Below are 19,400 nucleotides of genomic sequence, written 5' to 3'. Positions count from 1 at the left end.
CTGACTGGTGTTAGCCCTTTCTTTTACAGGAAAAAATTACTGATTCAGGCTTTTCCCCAGACTCTCAAAGATAAGTTAGTCACCACTAATCTTGCCCTATTTGACAGTCTTCTGTGCTCAAAAAGTCCCAGAACTTTGGAAATTACTCCCTGTCTTCCCAGAAGAGTTTTGGAAGTTTCTCAACTTCCTTCTACGAGCAGCCACCCTCAAAAAATCTTCACTTGAGGGCAGTGACTGATGCGTGTGCTCCAGTTGTGCTGGGTTCTGTTTTTTTTTTTCCCCAGTTTCTTTCAAGATGTCAAAAAACTCAGTAGGAGCTGAATATGCACGTGCTGTGGAGGAGACATCTCTGGGCAGACCCAGTAAACTCTGTAAATAGCAACAGCTTGTTTTCTAGGCTGTCAGTCACAGAGCAGAGCAGCTAGATCAGCAGATAACACAGAAGAGAGCAGTTTCTTGTTCAGACTTGTGCAGATATTTCCACCTGCCATGGAAGAAAAAATCTGAATAGTTTTTGAGAGTTTGCTCTTTAAAAGGAAGATCTATCTGATGGTCAAATGACCATGAGATTTAGGCAGGAGTGGGTGTTCAAATGCTGTTTGTCAGGAGTCATTTGACTTGGCATATGAGGTGCTACTGAGTGGTTTTCTATGTGCTTAGCATCAAGTGGTTGCCTTAGTCATTTCTTCAAACTGCTGTTTTACACATCTTCACTCTGCAAAATTTGAACCTAATTGAGACTTGGGCATCTCTGTCATAGATTTGTCTTGACTAGAAGTTGTGGTCCTGTTTTAAAACTACTTAATTGATTGTCAGGTAACTACCATGATAATAAAAGCCTGTAGACATACCCAAAATGCCTGCTCCACGATTTATGTTAGTGGTTTACCCTATGGCTCAACCTAGAAATTAACCTGCAAACTCCAGTTAAGGCAAACCCACCTGGGTCTCAGGCAGAGCCTGCTGCTGGGATGTGCAAATGGGGAAATGCCGTGGAAAGACTTTTACAACAACTGAAGCAGTATTAAGTCTCTACAAGCCACCATACAGACTGTCCCAGAGACAAGAACAAAACTCAGGGTGACCTAGCATGTCCAAGGGCTCCTTGGGCCTTTAGCAGATGCTAGGATGGTTGGTCTACAGCTGGGGATGCCAAGACTACCTGTCTGCCTGGTTAATGGCCCTGCTGCCTTACAGGAGAAGCCAGTGGGCTGGGAAATCTGGAGGTCTGGAAGAGGTATCTCTCTCTGCAGCTCCAGACAGCCACACTTCTTGGCAGGATAAAGGGCAGGGTACAAGAAGGCATAAAAAATTGCTATTAAGAAGTAAGCCAATAAACATTAATTCTTTGGCACTCCTCAGTGTCCTGTCTGGCCCTTTTGGCTGTGTATTTCAATGAATGTAAAAGTAACAGCAACACTGCCTTCCTTCCCAAGCCTTTGAGGGATTTTTTTTTCATGTGCACACAATTCCATGTGTGTTTAAAAGTGAGAAGGGAGGCATTTGGAGTTTGTAGGAGAAAATCCCATGGTTTCATTTCATCTGCAAGAATCTGCCTCCCATTTCATGAGTTCTCCCTGCTCGCTGGCATGCAGTGATGCTGCTCCAGCTGGCAAGTGTGGCCACTAGAAGTTGCGGGGAGGAGAATGTTAGCCAAGTGGTTGGGCCTGGTCCCATGGAGGGTTTTGTGTAGCAGGACACAAATTCAAGCTGGAGCTTATCAGTGAAGATGTTCTGCAAAGGCCAGGTCACTGGGGCAAGAGGCTAAAAGCAACCTGTGATGCCAAGAAAGCAAAACATTACTTTTTGCAGCAGGTTGTAAGGCATTCAGTAAAGGTGCTCTATTGCAGCTGAAAGCATCACTTTTTTTTCTCTTCCCCTTGTTTTTTTCTCTGTATGAACATGTCCCTGGGACCCTGCTCAATGAAATGTGACATGGTGGCTTTTGTGTCCAGTCACTGGTAGGAAGTGCTTCAACGTAACCATCTGGGAGAGTTTCTCTCCAATTTTGATAATAGAGGGAAAAGTTAACTGGGCTGCCATAAAACAAATAAAGAGAGAAGAAAAAGGAAACCCCCGTGCTTTTGTTAAGGAGGAACAGATGTAGAGCCGTAGCAGCCTGCCAGCTAGGTCAGGTCATATCAAATATTGTGGTTGTTTTCTTGTAGCCTGATCCTCCTTTTGAACTCTCTTTCAGCAATGAAGTTGTAAGGAATGAATTAAAGAAGCTGCCAGCCCTTCCAACACCAGCACTGAAGGAGCATCCTTCCCTCGCTTACTGGTAACGTATTATTCTGCTGAGCAGCTTCGCAGTGTCTTATGCAGGACCTGGCTCTGGCAATAAGTGATCCAAGAGTGGAACTGGGATGCAGGGACTCCTGCCTTCTAGTTCTGGGTCTGCCACTGACTCACTGCATGATTCAACACAAGCAGAGCTGCCACCCTGGGCCTCAGTTTCCCTGGCTACCAAATGGCTGCAGTAATATCTGGCCAGAAAATTCACTGTAAATGTGCAAGTGTCCTGATGAAATCAAGAGGCCTAATGTGTCATTTCCTTTCCCAGCACTTTGCATCTGTTTTGCACTGCTCTGTGTTATTTTTGAGTGATTGAGCTTCATCTTTCAAGTCCTCTCTGTACAGCATGGCTGAACTAAAGGGATGTACTTCTCCAACTAGGTGATTTTCGGAGGTGGAGGCTTTTGAGCTCTGCCTTTATTGCACTGAAAATTAAATCCAAGGTAGGAGCAGGGTCACAATTAACTTGTGTATGCCCCACACATAGATTCTTTGTGCCACCCTGCTTACCCCTTTTATCTGTGCAAATAGGAAAGAATTTGGGGAAAGACTTTATTAATGGGGAGATGCTTTCACTTGATTTTCTGTTTGTTCCTCTTTCATGTTTGTCTTTAAAGCGTTAGGCTACAAGCCTGGGGGTGGGAGTGAACTTCCTTATCTGCTACTCTCTCTTTTTATTTTGGCATCATGGTAATCTGAGGATAGCACAGGAAAACAAATCAGTTTGTAGTTTATGATCTCAGTTCTTCCCTTTGCCAGGAAGGCCATCCACTTTTCCTAGCATGGCTACAATACCAGGATTAGCTGTACCTGGTGTCAAGCCATAGGCAAGCTACTCTGTGAGGTCTCCTAATCACTTTCTGAGCCGATCAGGAGAGACTCAGAGTCTCAGGCTGAGGTTAGGAACACTTACACAAAAGCTGTGGAGCATCACAGTGTCCTGGTGTTTCTGTCTAAAAATCAAACCAAATCTCTGTGAAAATTTGATAGATGTAGGCTGCCATTTCACTGGAAGAAGAATGGTCTCCCTGGTTGGAGCATCTTCTTCCTTTTTGGACAAATTAATCTACATATTAAAAAATAAGTGCATTTCCAGTGAGGTTGGTGGCCTGGTCTGACTGAAAAACTTGTAGCCCAAGAGGAAAGCCACCACAAGAAGAGTGGTGGCAACAAGTAGCCATGGGCAGGGAAGGCAAATCTGACCCTTCAGCAGCAACATGGACCAAGGTCTTATTAAAGCACCCACATAGCTTTTGCTTCAGTTCCCTGCCATGGTATCTGTCCACAGGAAAGCAGTGATAACCCAGGCTGCCTGTCAGGCCCCATCTGCCCATCAGGATCTGTTTGCCCCCATCATCAACAAGTGTTGGTCAACATGCCTACGCTAGGGACTTCTGCTGGGAAATCTCAGTGGGGTCAGGGACTGCCTCTGTCCGTAAGACACTCTCCTTGGGTTTGGGCTATGTTCCATCACCTGAAGCAAGAAGAGCCATGTAAAAACCTCACACTCAGAATGCGAGTATTTAGTTATAAGCTGGTACAGCACTTCCTGCAGCTGTACTTAATTTTGTGGAAGTTCTCGTGTGACTGAGAACAGGTTGCAGGTTGGGAAGCTGGTTGTTTCCAATGAGGTAATAAAACCAGTGGCTACAGTCCTGTGGCTCCCTTGTGATTTCACTTCAGTAAACAGGTCTCGGAGACCTTTAGCCTGAAGAAGAGAAGACTGAGAGGGGATCTCATCAACACATACAAATATCTCAAGGGTGGACATCATGAGGACGGAGACAGACTTTTCTCAGAGGTGTTCAGCGACAGGACATGGGGCAATGGGCACAAACTGAAACATAAGAGGTTTCACTTGAATATGCAGAAGAACTTTACTTTGAGGGTGACAAAGCCCTGGAACAGGCTGCCCAATGGGGGTTGTGGCGTCTACTATGATACCTTCAGCAAGATACTATGATAGATCTGCATGAAATAATGTAACATTTCCATTGCACACCATGAAAAAGCATCACCTGTTGCTCCTATCAAACATAGTAAAACCAGTGGGATGAGTCCTGGATTCTCAGATGCAGCGAGGGCTGAATCAGCAGAGTTTGGTGCCTCCAGCTCCATCTTTATAGAATCTCCTGGTTGCATACCCTTGCTACAGGCCTTTCCCTTCACTGTTACCTCTTCTTGAAGGTTTTCACAACAAAGGTGAAGGTTGTAGTTTTTATATCATCAAGTTTTTGCTTCCAGCTCTCTACAGACTAAGAAGAATCAGTTGCACAACTTGTTCTCAAGCATCTCTTAGCATCACTGATTACTGTGAAGCAAGAAGGAATTTGGGGTTTTTTTTTTTCTTTTAAATGAAAGCTGAGCTTCTGGTCCTCCCACATAGTCCAGGAACTGGGGCTCTGAGTTTTGGTTTTTCTTGCCCATGCATGGAAACAACTGAAAATATTTATTATTTTAGACACAAAACTAATCACAATGAGACAGGAGAGAACCTGTGTTAGTTCACAGCACTCCTTTCCAGCCATTCTCATTGCATTTTATGTCAATTCAGATCGTCCCCAGCAAGCCAGCCCAGTACTAGGTTGCCAGTAAGGATGCAAGGAGGACATGCAAAGGCACAAAAGTGGGTGCTAGAATGGGATTTTGAACAGACCAAGACTTCTCCCAGGTTCCAACAGACTTTGAATGCAAGCTTTTTTTTAGTAACCTAAAGCATCAGCATTGCCAGAAAATTCACCTCTGAAAGTATCAGCTGAAAATCACTATTTGATTTCTCTAGTATAACACAGACCTGAGGCTCTGATCCTGCTCCTGGTCCCTTTGTCCCAAGAGATTCTCTGCTGGCCTCAGTGGGACAGCATATGACTGCAAATAAAGATGTTAGTAAGTTCAAGAATATAACAAAGATGGACAAAGGTTAGAAACAGAACAACAGCAGCAATGAGTGGACAGCTATTTAAAACAGCTCAGTGTGCTGGGAAGAGAAGGGGGGAACAACTACCTTTGAAAATCTGGATCTGATGATGAGAAACTCTGGCCCCGCATTTGCTTGCAAGTTGTCTGCCGTCCAGTTCTGTAAGCTGCTGGGACAGGAGGGATTTCTTGGTAGTTCTAAAGATCTTTATCAGAGTTGTCGGCTGCAGGATATCATCCGTGTACTAATTTTTACAGCTTTGGGGGGAATGTTTTATGAGCTGGCAAACAGACAGTAGTGCTTCGGCAGCCTCCGTGTCTCCACATTAGTTAAGCATCCTCTGTCAGCCCTGCATTATGAATGAGTTTCTGTGTCACTGGCACAGCAATAAGCCAGAGCAGGGGGAGAGGAGGCATCAGCTGGTGGTCCAGGCAGTGTCCCAGCACTCTCCCAGCTGTCAATAGCAGCACGGCAGCCGCTCAGAGATGAACAGCTGAAATGATAGGGGAGAATGTTTATAAGCTCTGCTAATGCTCCTTCTGACCCGTGAATGATTTTGCTTGTTTTCCCTGGCACATGCTGGACTTATCCCTCTGTCCCAGAGCTGGAGGCAGAAAGTGACCTCTGTGCTGGATGATCCTTCTTGCACAGGGAATGAAAAGGAAGTTCAAAGAACTGTTAGAGGAGCAATTGTCAGGCAGCTGGGGCGAGATCCATCTGACCATGAACATTGCTTCAGTGTAGACCTCTCCATATGAGATAGGTGCCCTCAGCTCCCTTTGCTGTCAGGACAAACTGTGCTCTGGAGTATCTGTTTCTTTTCCCAAAGTGTGACTAGGTCAGTGTTGCAGAAAGGTGAGAGGCAGCAAATTCTACTCTTAAATGTTCATGGCTCTATTGATAATTCAGGCTTTATTTTTTTTTGTCCAAAAGTAGAAACAAGGATGATACTTACCATTTAACATCTATAGACCTCAAAACATTATACAATGGAAAGGAAGATCATCAGTATCCTAATGAGGCAATGGAGGCACAGAGTGTTTTGCCTGCATTTGTTTAGGAGAAGTGGGTAGAGCCTGGTTCCCACATCTTTTAGTATGGGTTAACAACATAACTTTATTTGTCCCACTGTTCATGAAGGCTCCCTGACATCTAATCTGTGCTTTTGAAGGAAATGGGCCATCGATTGGCTTCCCTACTCAAAGGGTATGGTTTGGGAACATAGCCATTATTTTATCATAATAATTTGTAAGAAAGCAGAGCACATCCAGGATCACATTAGGTAATCATCCTCTAGGTAAATCTATCCCTTCCTTGAATTCATCAATATGAGAGCTTGATCTGTACAATAAACTGCGGAGAGTGGAAACCAAAGCTAAGAGCGTTTTCCATTGAAGAAACTCCATTGTTTTCTGAGAAGTCACTCCTGGTTTGTTCCTGTCTGAGACAGAGAGGAATTGCATCCACATGTAATCGTGGGTTTAAGAGGTAATTTCAAAGGGCTGTAAGGCCTCTCTGTCTATCTTTTTTATTAAGAATGATGGGTTTTGGAGATCTTCCAGTACTGAACACTCATGTAATTCAGTTATTGCTCCAAAAGTAATCCTGTTTATGATAATCATGGCAGGAGACCCAGGCTCTGCCTTTATGTGCACACCCATAACATCTGTGGTACTTGCTTGGATCAGTGGGCTGAATATGGTTTCATAGCTGTTGAATTTATAGCTTACAGATCATTTTCTAAGCATTAAAATTATTCTGAGGGATTTGATGGCACAGCTGGACCATTCCTTTACCCATGTAATTTGTCACTGGCTCTACCTGCTGTGGCATGCTGGTGGGACATCACTTCACCTTGACCCAGTAAGAGCCCTTTTATTTTCACAAGTGACCTCTGGGGGAAGTCACTTGGTAAGTGAGTAAGGAAAGCAGTTACTATCAGACAAATGACAGGCTTGTGGGGGAACAGCTGGCCATTCTGACAATCCGTCAGACCGTCTACTTCAAATTGCTCTGCGCTGTCTGCACTGGTGTTTGGTCTTCTCCCTGACTCCCTGCATTACCAGGGATGGATGCATCGTCCTCAGCTCCCCTGTGCCAGGCCCCATGCCCCGTCTGTGCACAGTACATCTTGTTTGTCACGTCACAGTGCAGTTTGTCCTCCTTGTGATGTCACAATACAGAACATCCTGTGTGTGACACCACAGCAGGCTCTGTGTGGCCTCTACTTGTGACATCACTGAGGGCATTATGAAGGCTGTGCCCAGAAGGGGCAGAGGAACTTCTTTCTAAAAAAGATTCTGGCTCCATGCAGATCTCTCTGGCACAAGGATGCGTATGGGGAAGGCAGCAGTGAGAGGCACAGTCGTGTTAGCAGGGCTAGTGAAATGCTTTGCAGTTTTCCAGGGAAGTCCCTGTGGGCATCTCTGAGCAGTTGCGATGAGGTCATCTATCAGACCATCCCGCACTGCTGTGCTCCTTTGCACTGTCTAGCAATAAAAACAGCTTTAGTTCTGCCGGGGGAAGCATTTCTGCATGGTGGGCAACCATGTGGCTGCCTTTAAAGGCCCCATTAGGGGCCTCAGCTGGACCTAGGAAACGCAGGCAGGGAGGAATGCCAGTTCACGTTGGCCTAAACTGCACGCAGCCTGATGGCATTAGACAGACACTCGGTACTACGGGAAGCTTATGCAGTGCCAGGTGGGGAGAGCACAAAGGTGGCATGAGGGTAGTTTAGGTTTCCTTCCTCTTGGACTGTCTGTCCAGTATCTTGAGGGGACTCAACAGATTCCTTACGTTTGGTGTTGTATCCTAAAGAGCAAGAGATTGGGTTTAAACCTGAGGACTTTAGTATTCTGTCACACCAATGTAACAGAGCTGGTCCTGTGGGCATTACATTGCTAGAAGTTAGAGATGAACCAAAGTCAGACTGGTCTGAAAGTACCAGGCTTGGAGGCTGTGATGACTTGCATGGCTGGAGACTGAGAGGAATGCTACTGAAATCAAAGGAGAGCGCCGGGAACCTACAAAAGGAGATCACTGGCTTATACTTTGCCATGCCGGGACCTTTCTAGCACAGCTGATAGTATGCATCAAATAGCTCTGATTCTGTGCTCTCCTGCTACCCATTCACTGGAGAAGAAGGAATGAGATTCTTTAAAAATGAACTTACAGATGTCTCAGTCTCTGTCACCGTGTATAGGTGAATGTCTCGACATGCACTTATCAAACCGGCCCAAGACTGTTCTCTGACACAGAGGCCCACTGGCATGGAATGGTATCCATCTACACCATGAAACTGTCTCAGACTCCAAAGTGGTGTTGGGAATGGACCCTGGCATAGCCAGGAGTTGTCTGGGGGAATGCAAGTTAGTATGACCCAAAAATATGCAAAGGCACATCAGTACTCGAACAGTAAAAGGACCCAAGTTTGAGTGCCTTGGAAACATTCCCTGCCGCTGTTTAACCTGCTGTTATAGACATTGCCTTTGTGTCCTCTAGGAATTTAACTCCTTGCTGAGAGAGATTTCCGGTGCTTCCACTAGTGCTCCTAGTACATGGGTTCGTGCAGTTGCAGTGAGGAGTAATCTGTGAGGCTTAGGGCTATTACTGGCCACCAGGTTCTCTGAAAGCTTTCCTAGCTTTCAGAGAAGTTGGTGGGCTTGGAAAGAAGTTGCACCAGCTAGGGCAAAGCAGAGCTTGAGCACCTCCAACATGCGTCTGTTTGCCAGACAATGTAATATCATGGGCATCATTTGTAGATAAGGAAAGTAACACAGAGAGGGAAAAGTCTGTAAACATAGATACTGTGCTTGTGAGTAAAAAAGGTCCTTCCAGAAAGCCAACTCCTAGGAAACAATTTTTATTCTCAGTCTGTGAGTCCCCCTTGTTTACCCTGGGCTGCATCAAATCCCCTCATCTAACACTTTTGCTTGGCATCTTTTGATTCCCTTAAGTCGGTAGCTGTGTTAACAGAAGTATCTCTTCACCTTTTGGCAAGATTCTTAGTCATGATACTGCCATTATATAAAACATCTCATTTCTTCCTTTCCAGTGAGGATCGAGTCATTGAACATTACAAGAAACTAAATGGTCAGACAAGAGGTCAAGCAATTGTGAAGTAAGTAAAATAAGAGTGACTTCTTGTGACCTTCATTTTATCAGGAAATATTTATACTGGACTGTAAATACAATATGTAACTATGTCTCCCATCTCATCTAATGCTTTATTTTTAAGTATTTCTGTACTTAATTAATTATTTATTTAAGCTTTTTCCCCAGATCATCCTCTCAGCTTCTCAGACATGTTATTCTCTTACGTGTTGTTTTGCAGTTACATGAGCATTGTAGAATCCCTCCCAACATATGGAGTGCATTATTATGCCGTAAAGGTACGTGCTACTAAAAGGGGTCATTTATTGAATTAAACTGTTGTTAGAGAGAGAGAGGTACAAATAACCATCCTGCTTTCAGAATACAATATATTGCTACTAAAGTCTTGCTTCACTTCCTGTGGTGGGATAAACTTATTTCAACTGTGTAGTGAATGTTTGGTAAATACAGCTCCAAAGAGGAAAATCCTGTTCTTGGAGATAAAACTCTTGGAGTCCTATTGTGCTAGAGATGTTCTGCCCACAAGCAGCTGCAAGCTCTGGTGATGCCAGTGAACCAGCACCGAAGGGACAAGCCAGCCAAATCACTGGCAGACTCAATGCTTTGCTCTTTTTTGTAGTTCCCAGAGTTCAGAATTTCCCAGCCAGCAGATCCATGAGCAACTAACTAGGGCCAGCCACGACCTGCAGACTGCAGCTCCCTTCGCTTGACATATAGATAGATGGATACAGACATAGTACATCTTTTCAATGCCAAAGCATTGTCCCATACTCTAGAGAACACATTCCTCTCCCCAAACAGCTCTCTGCTTCTAACTATGTGGATTTCATTCAGGTATTCATGAAATCCCTCATTTCTTTTGTCTGATGATTTATCATCAGATCTTCCAGTCTCGTATGATTATTATTATTACTTCCCTGCCTTACCAGCTGTGTAGTGTTGTTATTTTTTTTAAGTAGAGAAATCAATAAACATATAAAGAAAGCTGGATCCACACTCCCCAGAGCATAGTCCCCATTTATCACCCCTGAAGTTTTGATGTGTTTCATCATTATCTCTCTGTACAGATCATGGGTTTTCATATATCTGTAATGTTTTGCACACATGGGGTACCATAAAAACACAAATATCTGACAGTACCTGTCTTGGGGAGGTGCATTTCTAGTCTACTCCTGGTAACGTGCATGGTATTTTGCAAAAAGCCTCATCTTTTGCCAGAGGGCAGGATCCCTCCAGCACCCTTTGCATCCACAGATCTCTTGGTCTACTCTGGACCAAAAAAGATCTGGTGGATTGGGCTGAGTGTTCAAGCCTGCAAACACTTGACAACTTTTCCAGTGAACTCCCCACGATCAGTAAGTACCAGGGAGGAGCAATGAGGCAGCAAATATTGCACATAATAGGTTTTGCTTCTGCCTGGTGTGGGGGTTTTGGTTTTGCTGCGTTTTACCCTGCCATTCTCTATCACATTAACAGAACAGATGTAATTTCATTGAGGACTCCAGTTCAGTAAATTGCAAAGAGGCTGGTATCAGATATCAGCCATTACTCCATAAGGCCATTTTATTGCACACTCAGACACAAAGCAGTTGGATCCGAGCCTGTCAGACCTTATCACTTGGTAGCTCTCAGATCCCATTACTGCTGCATTTTCAAGATTAATGCTAAAATCCCTCCACATAATTCAAGTCAGCTGGGTGATTCGCTTTCCTTCCTCTCCAATCTCTGAGTGTTCCCTGAATAATTTGCAGGGAAGAGAAAGAGGATGCACCACTGCACAAGGGACCCACGTCAAAAGTCCCCTAGCAGCATTTTGAGTAACTTGATCACAGGTGATGCATTTTAAATGTTTTTATATGTCACAGCTAAAAGTGAAACAGATCCCTCCTAAACACCATGTGGCTTTGTGACTTGAGGGAATTCAGAGGGGGTAAATTTAACAGCACCCATGACATTCAAAGATACTGCTTAGAAACAAATCTTCACCTTGAATAACAACCTAGGAAATCTCCGGCATTTCCCCATCCCATTCAATATAACTCCCTCTCTTTTTTCTTCTAGGACAAGCAGGGCATTCCTTGGTGGTTAGGACTTAGCTACAAGGGGATTTTTCAATATGACTACCATGACAAAGTGAAACCAAGAAAGGTAAGTGTTTACTTTTCTATCAAGGTCTGGGCTTGCCGCACATGTTATAGCTTGATTTGAGGGTGTGATGTATGCAAATGCTGGCATTGATTCATGTGATTTTGAAGGATTTTGTTTCTCCCAAACGTGTCAGAATGTCTGCAAAGAATTAATGGACAAAAGTAGATCTTAATTTATGAAATGTTGTAGTACAGGGGGAAATAAGCATCACTTAATCTTGCAACTTCTTTTTTGCGTGGTTCTTAAGACATAAATGGGAACTGAAGCACTGATCCTTCCATCCCCACTGCCTGTGGCGGGATTGAGGGTGCTCAGCCAACCCTTGAGAGTGTATTGTTACACTATAAATGATCCGAGAGAGAGAGAGAAGAAGGGACAGGAAAACTTCTTCCATTTATCACAAAAAGAAAAAATCGCATGGCTTTCCCAGGAGCAGCACTACATTAGACAAGCAACAATTTTACAAACTGAAGACTTAATGTCAAGCTAACAGGAAAAGACAACTTTGATCACATGCCGAAAAAAAAAAGGCATTGAAAAGTTTGTGCCCAATATCTGATTTGTTTAGGAACTTTACTTTGAAACAGTTCACAAATCAAGGCATGGCATGCATAGATCTGATCACAAAACTAGAGCTGGTCAGTGATGACTAGCCATTCTGGTCTCTTTATTACTATATCCTGTTCATTTGGGAGGAGGAAGGTTCTGATCCCAAGCTCATCCTGCTAGGCAGACCCACATGTTCTGATTTTCCTACCTAGGATGCCCTCTAATATGAAAAAGCTTATCTCTGAGCACATGCTCTGCAGGTGGGCGTGCAGTCTGTTAGCAACAGTACTTGTTGTACTGCAAGCCCATGGAGACATCAGGAGGCAAGGGTTCGGGCTTGCTTGCAGGCTGCAGAACTGGATGATTTGGAGCAACCAGGCAGCTCTTCTATGGATGCAAATGCTTCCACACTGAATTAGCATACTGCATTTCTCTGCATTTTCTCCTTCTCATTTTGTCTCTGTGCCAAGCCCCCCCCCCCTTTTTTTTTCACCTCCCCTGATCACATTCAAGTTGGACACTGTCTGGTGCTCACAGATAGCGTCTTCTATTAAAAAAAACTAGAATCAAGGCTTTGGTAGAAAACAAAACTGCTAAGGAGGCAGCAGGAAATAATAGGTGCATTGATTAGCCTTTCATTCACTAAAGGCTATTAACGAGGCTTTTTATTCATTGAAGAAAAGGATGAGGGGAGTAAGGGGGTCTTCACAGAGCATCTGTGCTCTGCCAGACATATCTATTTGGGATCAATCATTACCTGCAGGGCAAAGCATACACTCACGTGATGGTTTAAAACATGCCTAGGCTAGGTGTTTGCACCCACATACCTCAATTAGCGCCAGCTCCCCAGGGAAGGCATGCCCTTAAAACATACCTTCAGAAGACAGTCTTAGTGATAGAAACATTTCTTTGGAGGAAAACAGTGCCCTGCAATGACAAGGACTCAGCCACTCACAAGCTATAGCAATTTTTATCAATCTGATGGGATGAGAGTGTTGGTGGAGAGCATCAGAAGAAAGAAAAAAAAGAGGTCAGGTACTCTGACTGCGTGAGAGGAGACATCCGTTTCCACTAGAAGAGTCAAGCCTCCTTTCTTAGCTTCGCTACTTCCCTTCTTCTCAGCTGCTCAGAGTGATCCGGTCTGTAGCATTAATTTTAGAGCTTGATAAGATCTTGGCCAACCTCTCTGTGTCCCCACTAACCTACCCCTAGCTTTCATGTAGCCCCTGGAATGAGGGACTGTAGACATATCCTACCCTTTTTCTGCAAGTCTAACCCTAAAAAATAGGGTGCCACTTTTCTCTTTAATGGGAATTACTATTTTTTTTTCTCTCAGCAAATTATGTACAAAATCCAGGAGACCCAAGACAATGGTGCCGCCTTATGTATAAACCACTGAGGACTTCTGTGGCTTAGCAGAAGTGGTCATAAATCTGGGAGGGAAGGTTGGGTGGGAAGGGAGAGCAGGAATTTCCGGGCTAGAATTTGTCCATTGCCATAATCCAGAGACCACAGCAGTGAAAAGACAGCCTAGATGAGCATTTCTCTGTTACATGATGCTTGCAAACCCCATCTGTTGGCAGGGCTATTCCAAAATGCACAACCTAAATCAGGGACAGGACTTGGACAAAGTGGCTGAGGCTTCATTATTTCACCATCGTGTGCTTTTATCCTCTGTAGAGCAAGCAAAAAGACTTCTTACCCTACACAGGTGGTAAAAGCCCTCTGGCAAGAGCAGCCCAACTCCCTCAGCAAGGTGCAATGTTTAATCCTCTGCTAATTAGATTGTAAAATTGCACTTGATAACCCTGGTGTCTGAGAGCTTACCATAGAATCTGATTTATTTCACTATACCAGCATGGGCCGGTTCAAGTCTTTGCTGTGCAAAAGGGAGGGGTAAACCTTACTGAACTTTCTGAAAGGTAAAATTAGGGAGGGAGGGGGAAAAAAGATTATGTCTTTTGTGATCTTTATTATTTTGTTCCTGCACATTGCCAATGCCAGGAACAAATTGAAAAATTACAATGGAAAAATAAATCTCCCTGGAAGAAACACAAGCAGAAAATTGTAGCAAGAAACCAGCTGAAACCAAGACATTTATATTAAATGCATATAAAAACCTTGCTTGTCTTGTAAGGGAGATTGTAATGTTTTCCTATTATGTCATCCTAGATAGATTCCATGCTTATTGTGTTTGCAAGTAAAACTGTAACCCACACTAAGCAGCTGAGCCTATCTCAGGCGATCCCATTAGCAGTCAGTCAAAACCACGTTTTTACTAAATTGCTGGAGTAAATCAGCCATGTGTCTCTAGAAAACTAACTAGGTTTGTCAGCAAGTTGGATGAGTCCAGAGAGGAGAATTGAGGCTGACGCATGGCCAGAACCTGATCTTGCTTGCGCTATTCTCACTCAAGCAGAAGTCCTCCAGCATTACTGGGGATGCAGCTGAGATGGGTATCTGGCACCTAGTCCAAGGTGGTTCAGACAGGAATGCAGAGCTATTAAACTGGAATGCAGCTTGCGCTGGGCTGCAGAGCCTAATGTGACTCGGTGCTTCTATTTTTATGTTCCCTCCTGCTGGTGCTTGAATTCTGTGGAAGCCCTGAAGCTACCCAAAGCCATCACTTTGAGGCTTATATCATTTTCCTTTCTGTTTTTCTCCTGTATGTTCAGGGGCTAGCTCACAGACACAGCAAGCCTTGCCAAAGGCCTCCTCTTGAATGTTGCCTGTTCAAACCCAGATTTGGTCCATACCATTATGATCTGACAGCTGTTCATTCTTAGGTATTAAATGCAAAAGTTTCAGTATACCTCACGAAATCTGTCACTGCAGCTGGACAAGAAGAAGGGTGTATCAAGTGCAGAAAGATGGCTGCTGTTGGGCTAACCATATGTTGAGGCATTCTGGAAGTTCAGTAGTGGCTTGCAGAACCAGCGTCATTTTTTGTAGCAGCAGCGCACAGCATCCAGGATGGGCAGAATCCTTCTCCCTCTGTGTTGGACTTGGCTTCTACAAACTCTTCCCTGTGAAAAGGCCCTTCAAGGCTTGGTGTGCCTTGAAAAAGCACATCAAAAGGAGTCATTCCCCTGCGGGGCTCTACCCATCTTGGGTCAGCACCATCCAATATTCATGATAAACCAAAGCAAATTCTTTGGAGCCAGGTCTTCAGATAGGATGTGCCAGCACCGCTCTCTTGCAAGCCACTAAGGCTCTAGTGACCAAAACCGTTGTTTTCAGAGAAGGGTCATTAGGGGTTTTTTTGCTTGCATTGCAGAGCAATTGGAAAGAAAGAGTAAGGCACTGCAGCTCCCCGCTACATGACTATATTATCTGTGAGTGGTGTTTGTTCCTTTTAACCAGCAGGTAGGGATCTAACTCCACTCCATCCCAAGAGACCTGTCGGTGAAGCAGAAGTGGCATAGCCTGGAGCTGTGAGACCTGCAGGCTCAAGCAGTTGTAGTGGCACTAGGCATGTCTCTGTTGTTCTAGTGAGATATTCCCATTGCTTTAAGAGCCCAAAGGCATCTTTTAGTACACACAGCTTAACAGTTAGTGAACAATTAACTCCAAGCTAAAGAGTGAGTGATTAACAAAGTCAGCCAAAGGACTTCCATACGGCAGATAAACAGAGAAATTGTTTAACTTATCACCAAAAATAAAATTACCTTAAAGGAGAGTCTTGTAGTGTTTGGTCGCTCTGCAAGAAATACGACTAGTGTTATCCCCTTTTTTTCCATAGAAGGTTAGTGGCAACAAAACTTAAGGTGAGCCTTTTTTCTCAGACTCATAAACGTTATCAGTGTTTCCATTCCCTGATTGACTGAAGAGAACCCGAGGGGAATAAAGCGTTTTGGAAACAAGATAAAATGTGAGGCATCCCAGAATTCATCTGTGAATGTAGCTTGACAAAGAATTTCCCTGTGACAGCCAAACACCAGTTTCTGCTATTTCTTCCCAGAGTTATTCTTTCTCTGAGATGAAATGAAGCATGCTATGGAAATACTCTGTCCCCTGCCATAAGGCCTCCACAATGCTCTATGGATTCTCATTACAGAAGAATTTAATTTGTAGTATTGTTGTAAATCCAAAGCATCAGCAGTGGACTGACTTCCCATTTCAACATGTAAAAACAAGAGCCGAGTTGGACCCATCCTACCGAGCAATACAAAGCAAGGTAAAATCAGTAGCTTTAAGTGCCCAATGAGAGAGAAATCACCTGCTTGTCAAAAGCATGAGCAAAGTAATGAGCACATTAATTGTGTCCAGAAAGTGAAAGACTGCTGTGTGATGTCACTTGGCCTTTTCCAAACATCAAGAGATAGAGTGAACTTTCCCAATTCCAGAGACAAAATGAGATATTTACACAGGAGAAGCAATAGCCTAATTATGGGCTGCTTTATTGCAGAGCAAATAGAGATCCTCTCTGCTTTAGGGCATAATGAAGCATTGTCAAGTCAGTAATTGCATTGATGGAGTGGTTAAACTTGTGCTTCCTGTGGTGATGGAATGACAAGCCAGTAACTTAAAAAAATATAAAGTAGGGATTGATGTGAAATGTATAGAAACTAGTGAACAATGGGGAGGAGGAAGCTGACAAATTGGTCTCTATCCTGACTGATCATAGAACATCAGGATGGTCAAAAAGGCAAAAGAAGTATGAAATTCAGATCAGTTAAAGGGAGTCCAGTTCACTTGCATACCTCTTTGCTGAATGATACAATAGAGGTCAAGAGCTTAGAAGGGCTTACGATAGGACTAAAAATGTGTATGGGTGACCCCTCCATCCAGAATTATAACACTGAATTGGTTGTTTTCGAACAGGATTTTGGGAGAGGTCATAAACCCTCATGTTCAAGGAGGGTGTTTGATTTGGCAGCAAGTTGGTTTCTGTTGTCAGAGGTACGGAGCGTGTGTAACACTCCTCTCACTAGCGTGCCACTGAGCTGCAGGGTGTACTCAGAAAGGGCTGGCCTTTCTCTAGAGCACCCTGATTCAAGTGGGGTCAGAGACAATGTACTGGACTCGGGTCTAATTGGGCTCTTCTTGGAACAGCATCATTTCTTGAGACCTTCGCAAACATTTTTGCATTGCAGACAGGGATGAAAGATTTCAAATTTACCAATCATACAAGAGGAGCAGAAAACATTTCCAGGAAATACTGGTTTAAAAGCTAGTGGAGTCTCAGTGGCATTGCTGTAATAAATTATTCACTGTGATTAGCTGACTGTTAAGGACTACCTGCTGACTCCTTCTGCTCAGCGCTTTTATTTCTCTTCCCGTTGCTGATCCTTCATGCTTTTTGGATTATGGACTTGGCTGTAAACTGAACCAGTCTTCAGGTCACGGCAGGTTCAACTCATTTTATAGTGCAGTAATTCAGTCTTGGTTTAGTATTTGGAAATGTGGAGCACTGGAGGAGGGAGACATATACAAAGCGAAGTTCTTTACCATGCTGTTTCTTCTCATGGAGAGAGGTTGCTCACCCCATTTCCTTCCACACCAAAATATAAGACCCAGAGTTTAAGACCTTTCCCTGCTGAAAGTTCACCAGGACCCACTACCAAAGGGAAAGTCTTACTCCATCCCTGTTACGCAGGAGACCATGCTCTCACTAGCACCTTTTTCCCTGCTGCTTGCCCTCAGTTTGGGTTGTCTGCTATCCAGCACCAGGCTCTTCCCCTTTCAACACCCACTACTCCATGCCTTACCACTGCACTTCATTGTGCCAAAAAGCTGCCAAGAGCACTGGGAGATGAATAAATCAGATCACAGCACGCTGGGCTGGAAAGCAGGATTTTGTCCCTGACACTGAGGATTTCCACAGGATTTGGCCGGACATGCCACTGGGCTGTCATTAAGTGAACATTTCTTTTGGCAGCAGTACCAGCTGAAGTGGCCTTCACCACCTTCCTCCCTCATCACAATCCAGCCACCACCACTCATTTCCTCCTCCCCTGGGCCCCTTCCTCAGCCACGCTGGTATAATTGTGCGGGTGGGAAGGAAACTGCTCCAGAGAAGGGATCAGAGCTCAGCACAACCCAGCCAAAAAAAGTGGTCATTTTTAACCTCGATCGGTTCCCGATCCCATTTACCATCTGGCCTACAATCAGCATCCTACAGCACAGCTCCAGGAGCTGGATATGGGTGCAGGCTGCATAAATCACAGCTGCCAGAGAAAGAAACTGCCATTAACCTACACAATAACTTTGTGGTGCGAGACAAGGGCTCCATAGCTTGAAACGAGGCGGAAGGAGTTTGGCTGCTTGGAATTTGCCATGGTTGAACCAGGATGAATTAACAGTTAGGTATGGGTCATCATCACCACTTTTTCTCATATCACGTAGAAAAATTTTGCTTCGGTGTCTCTTCCGAACAGTTCTGGTCTCAGACCACGAAGTAGATTACCTAGGGAAAGCAACTTCTTAAACCAGCCATGCTCAGTTTCCATTATCTAGGTAAATAAGTAGCTTGGTCAATTATAATGCTTGTAAACACTAATACATAGTCTAAGGCACTGCTGTTTTATAAGGAAACCAGCACTATTTTGGTGGTTTAGTGTATGTGTACTGTGATGATACTGTCAGGCATACAGTCCCGAGGGTTTTCGATAAGAATTTACATTCACAAAAGCTACAGCATGACGTCCCATCCCCTGATCCAGCCAAGTCAAGCCCATGGCTACCATTAAACATAGGAGTAGTCCCCTCAAAGTAAAACCCCCTTGCTCTAAGTGCGTTGTCGTATTCAGGTCTTAAAGGGTAATTCTCTATAAAAGCAGCAGCCAAGTCTTAAATGATTCTGCAGTGCACAGCAAGAACTTCAGCAAGATGCAAAGATAAATCACTCTGACAGCCCAAAGTGAAACAAATTGGACCTCAGCACCCTGGAGTTAGGGTGGAGATCTGGAGCGAGATTGAAACCTCCTCGAGCACTTGTGCTTGGCTCTGAAGTGGTAGCAGGCTCCCCGCGTGCCCCACCCTTCTCAAGTGCTGTCTCTTAGCTCACCAGGACTCACTACCAAAGCCGTGGGCATTTTTACCATCAGATGAAGCCCAGCAGGGGCCCAGTTATTCAGTGGCTATGAATATGAGGCATCTTTAAGCCAATGGCCTGGGCAGGAGGCTCAGAAGGTCAGGCAATTGCAGCCCATTACCAGGTATGTGGGATTGCTGCTGCTGAGGCACCCCGCATGCAGACACCCTGCATCACAGGAGTATTTTTAGTCACACAGCCTACTATCTATGGGCATCGTCATAGCCGTGTGGGATGGGGATGGCAGTTCCTGCATTTTGGTTCCAAGATGGATGTACTTCAGTCATGCCACTAGAGAAGACAAAGGATTCCTTGGGAAAGAGAGTAGCAGGGATGGTTTGT

The 19,400-nt window shown here is 44.3% G+C and overlaps 1 protein-coding gene across 1 annotated transcript in view; it reads left to right on the top strand.

Annotated features, from left to right (window-relative positions):
• FRMD4A (FERM domain containing 4A) overlaps positions 1–19,400 on the top strand; it is a 185,939-nt gene that overhangs the window by 121,153 nt on the left and 45,386 nt on the right. Inside the window, exons 8-11 of the mRNA XM_035889183.1 lie at positions 2,198–2,281; positions 9,267–9,332; positions 9,546–9,603; positions 11,387–11,473. Of these exons, the coding sequence (XP_035745076.1) occupies positions 2,198–2,281; positions 9,267–9,332; positions 9,546–9,603; positions 11,387–11,473 (295 nt within the window). The remainder of the gene's footprint in view (positions 1–2,197; positions 2,282–9,266; positions 9,333–9,545; positions 9,604–11,386; positions 11,474–19,400) is intronic.

The sequence above is a fragment of the Egretta garzetta genome, unplaced genomic scaffold (assembly GCF_000687185.1).
Source record: "Egretta garzetta isolate BGI_Z169 unplaced genomic scaffold, ASM68718v1 scaffold291, whole genome shotgun sequence".
Taxonomy (NCBI): domain Eukaryota; kingdom Metazoa; phylum Chordata; class Aves; order Pelecaniformes; family Ardeidae; genus Egretta; species Egretta garzetta.
This window is presented reverse-complemented; position numbering and strand designations above follow the sequence as displayed.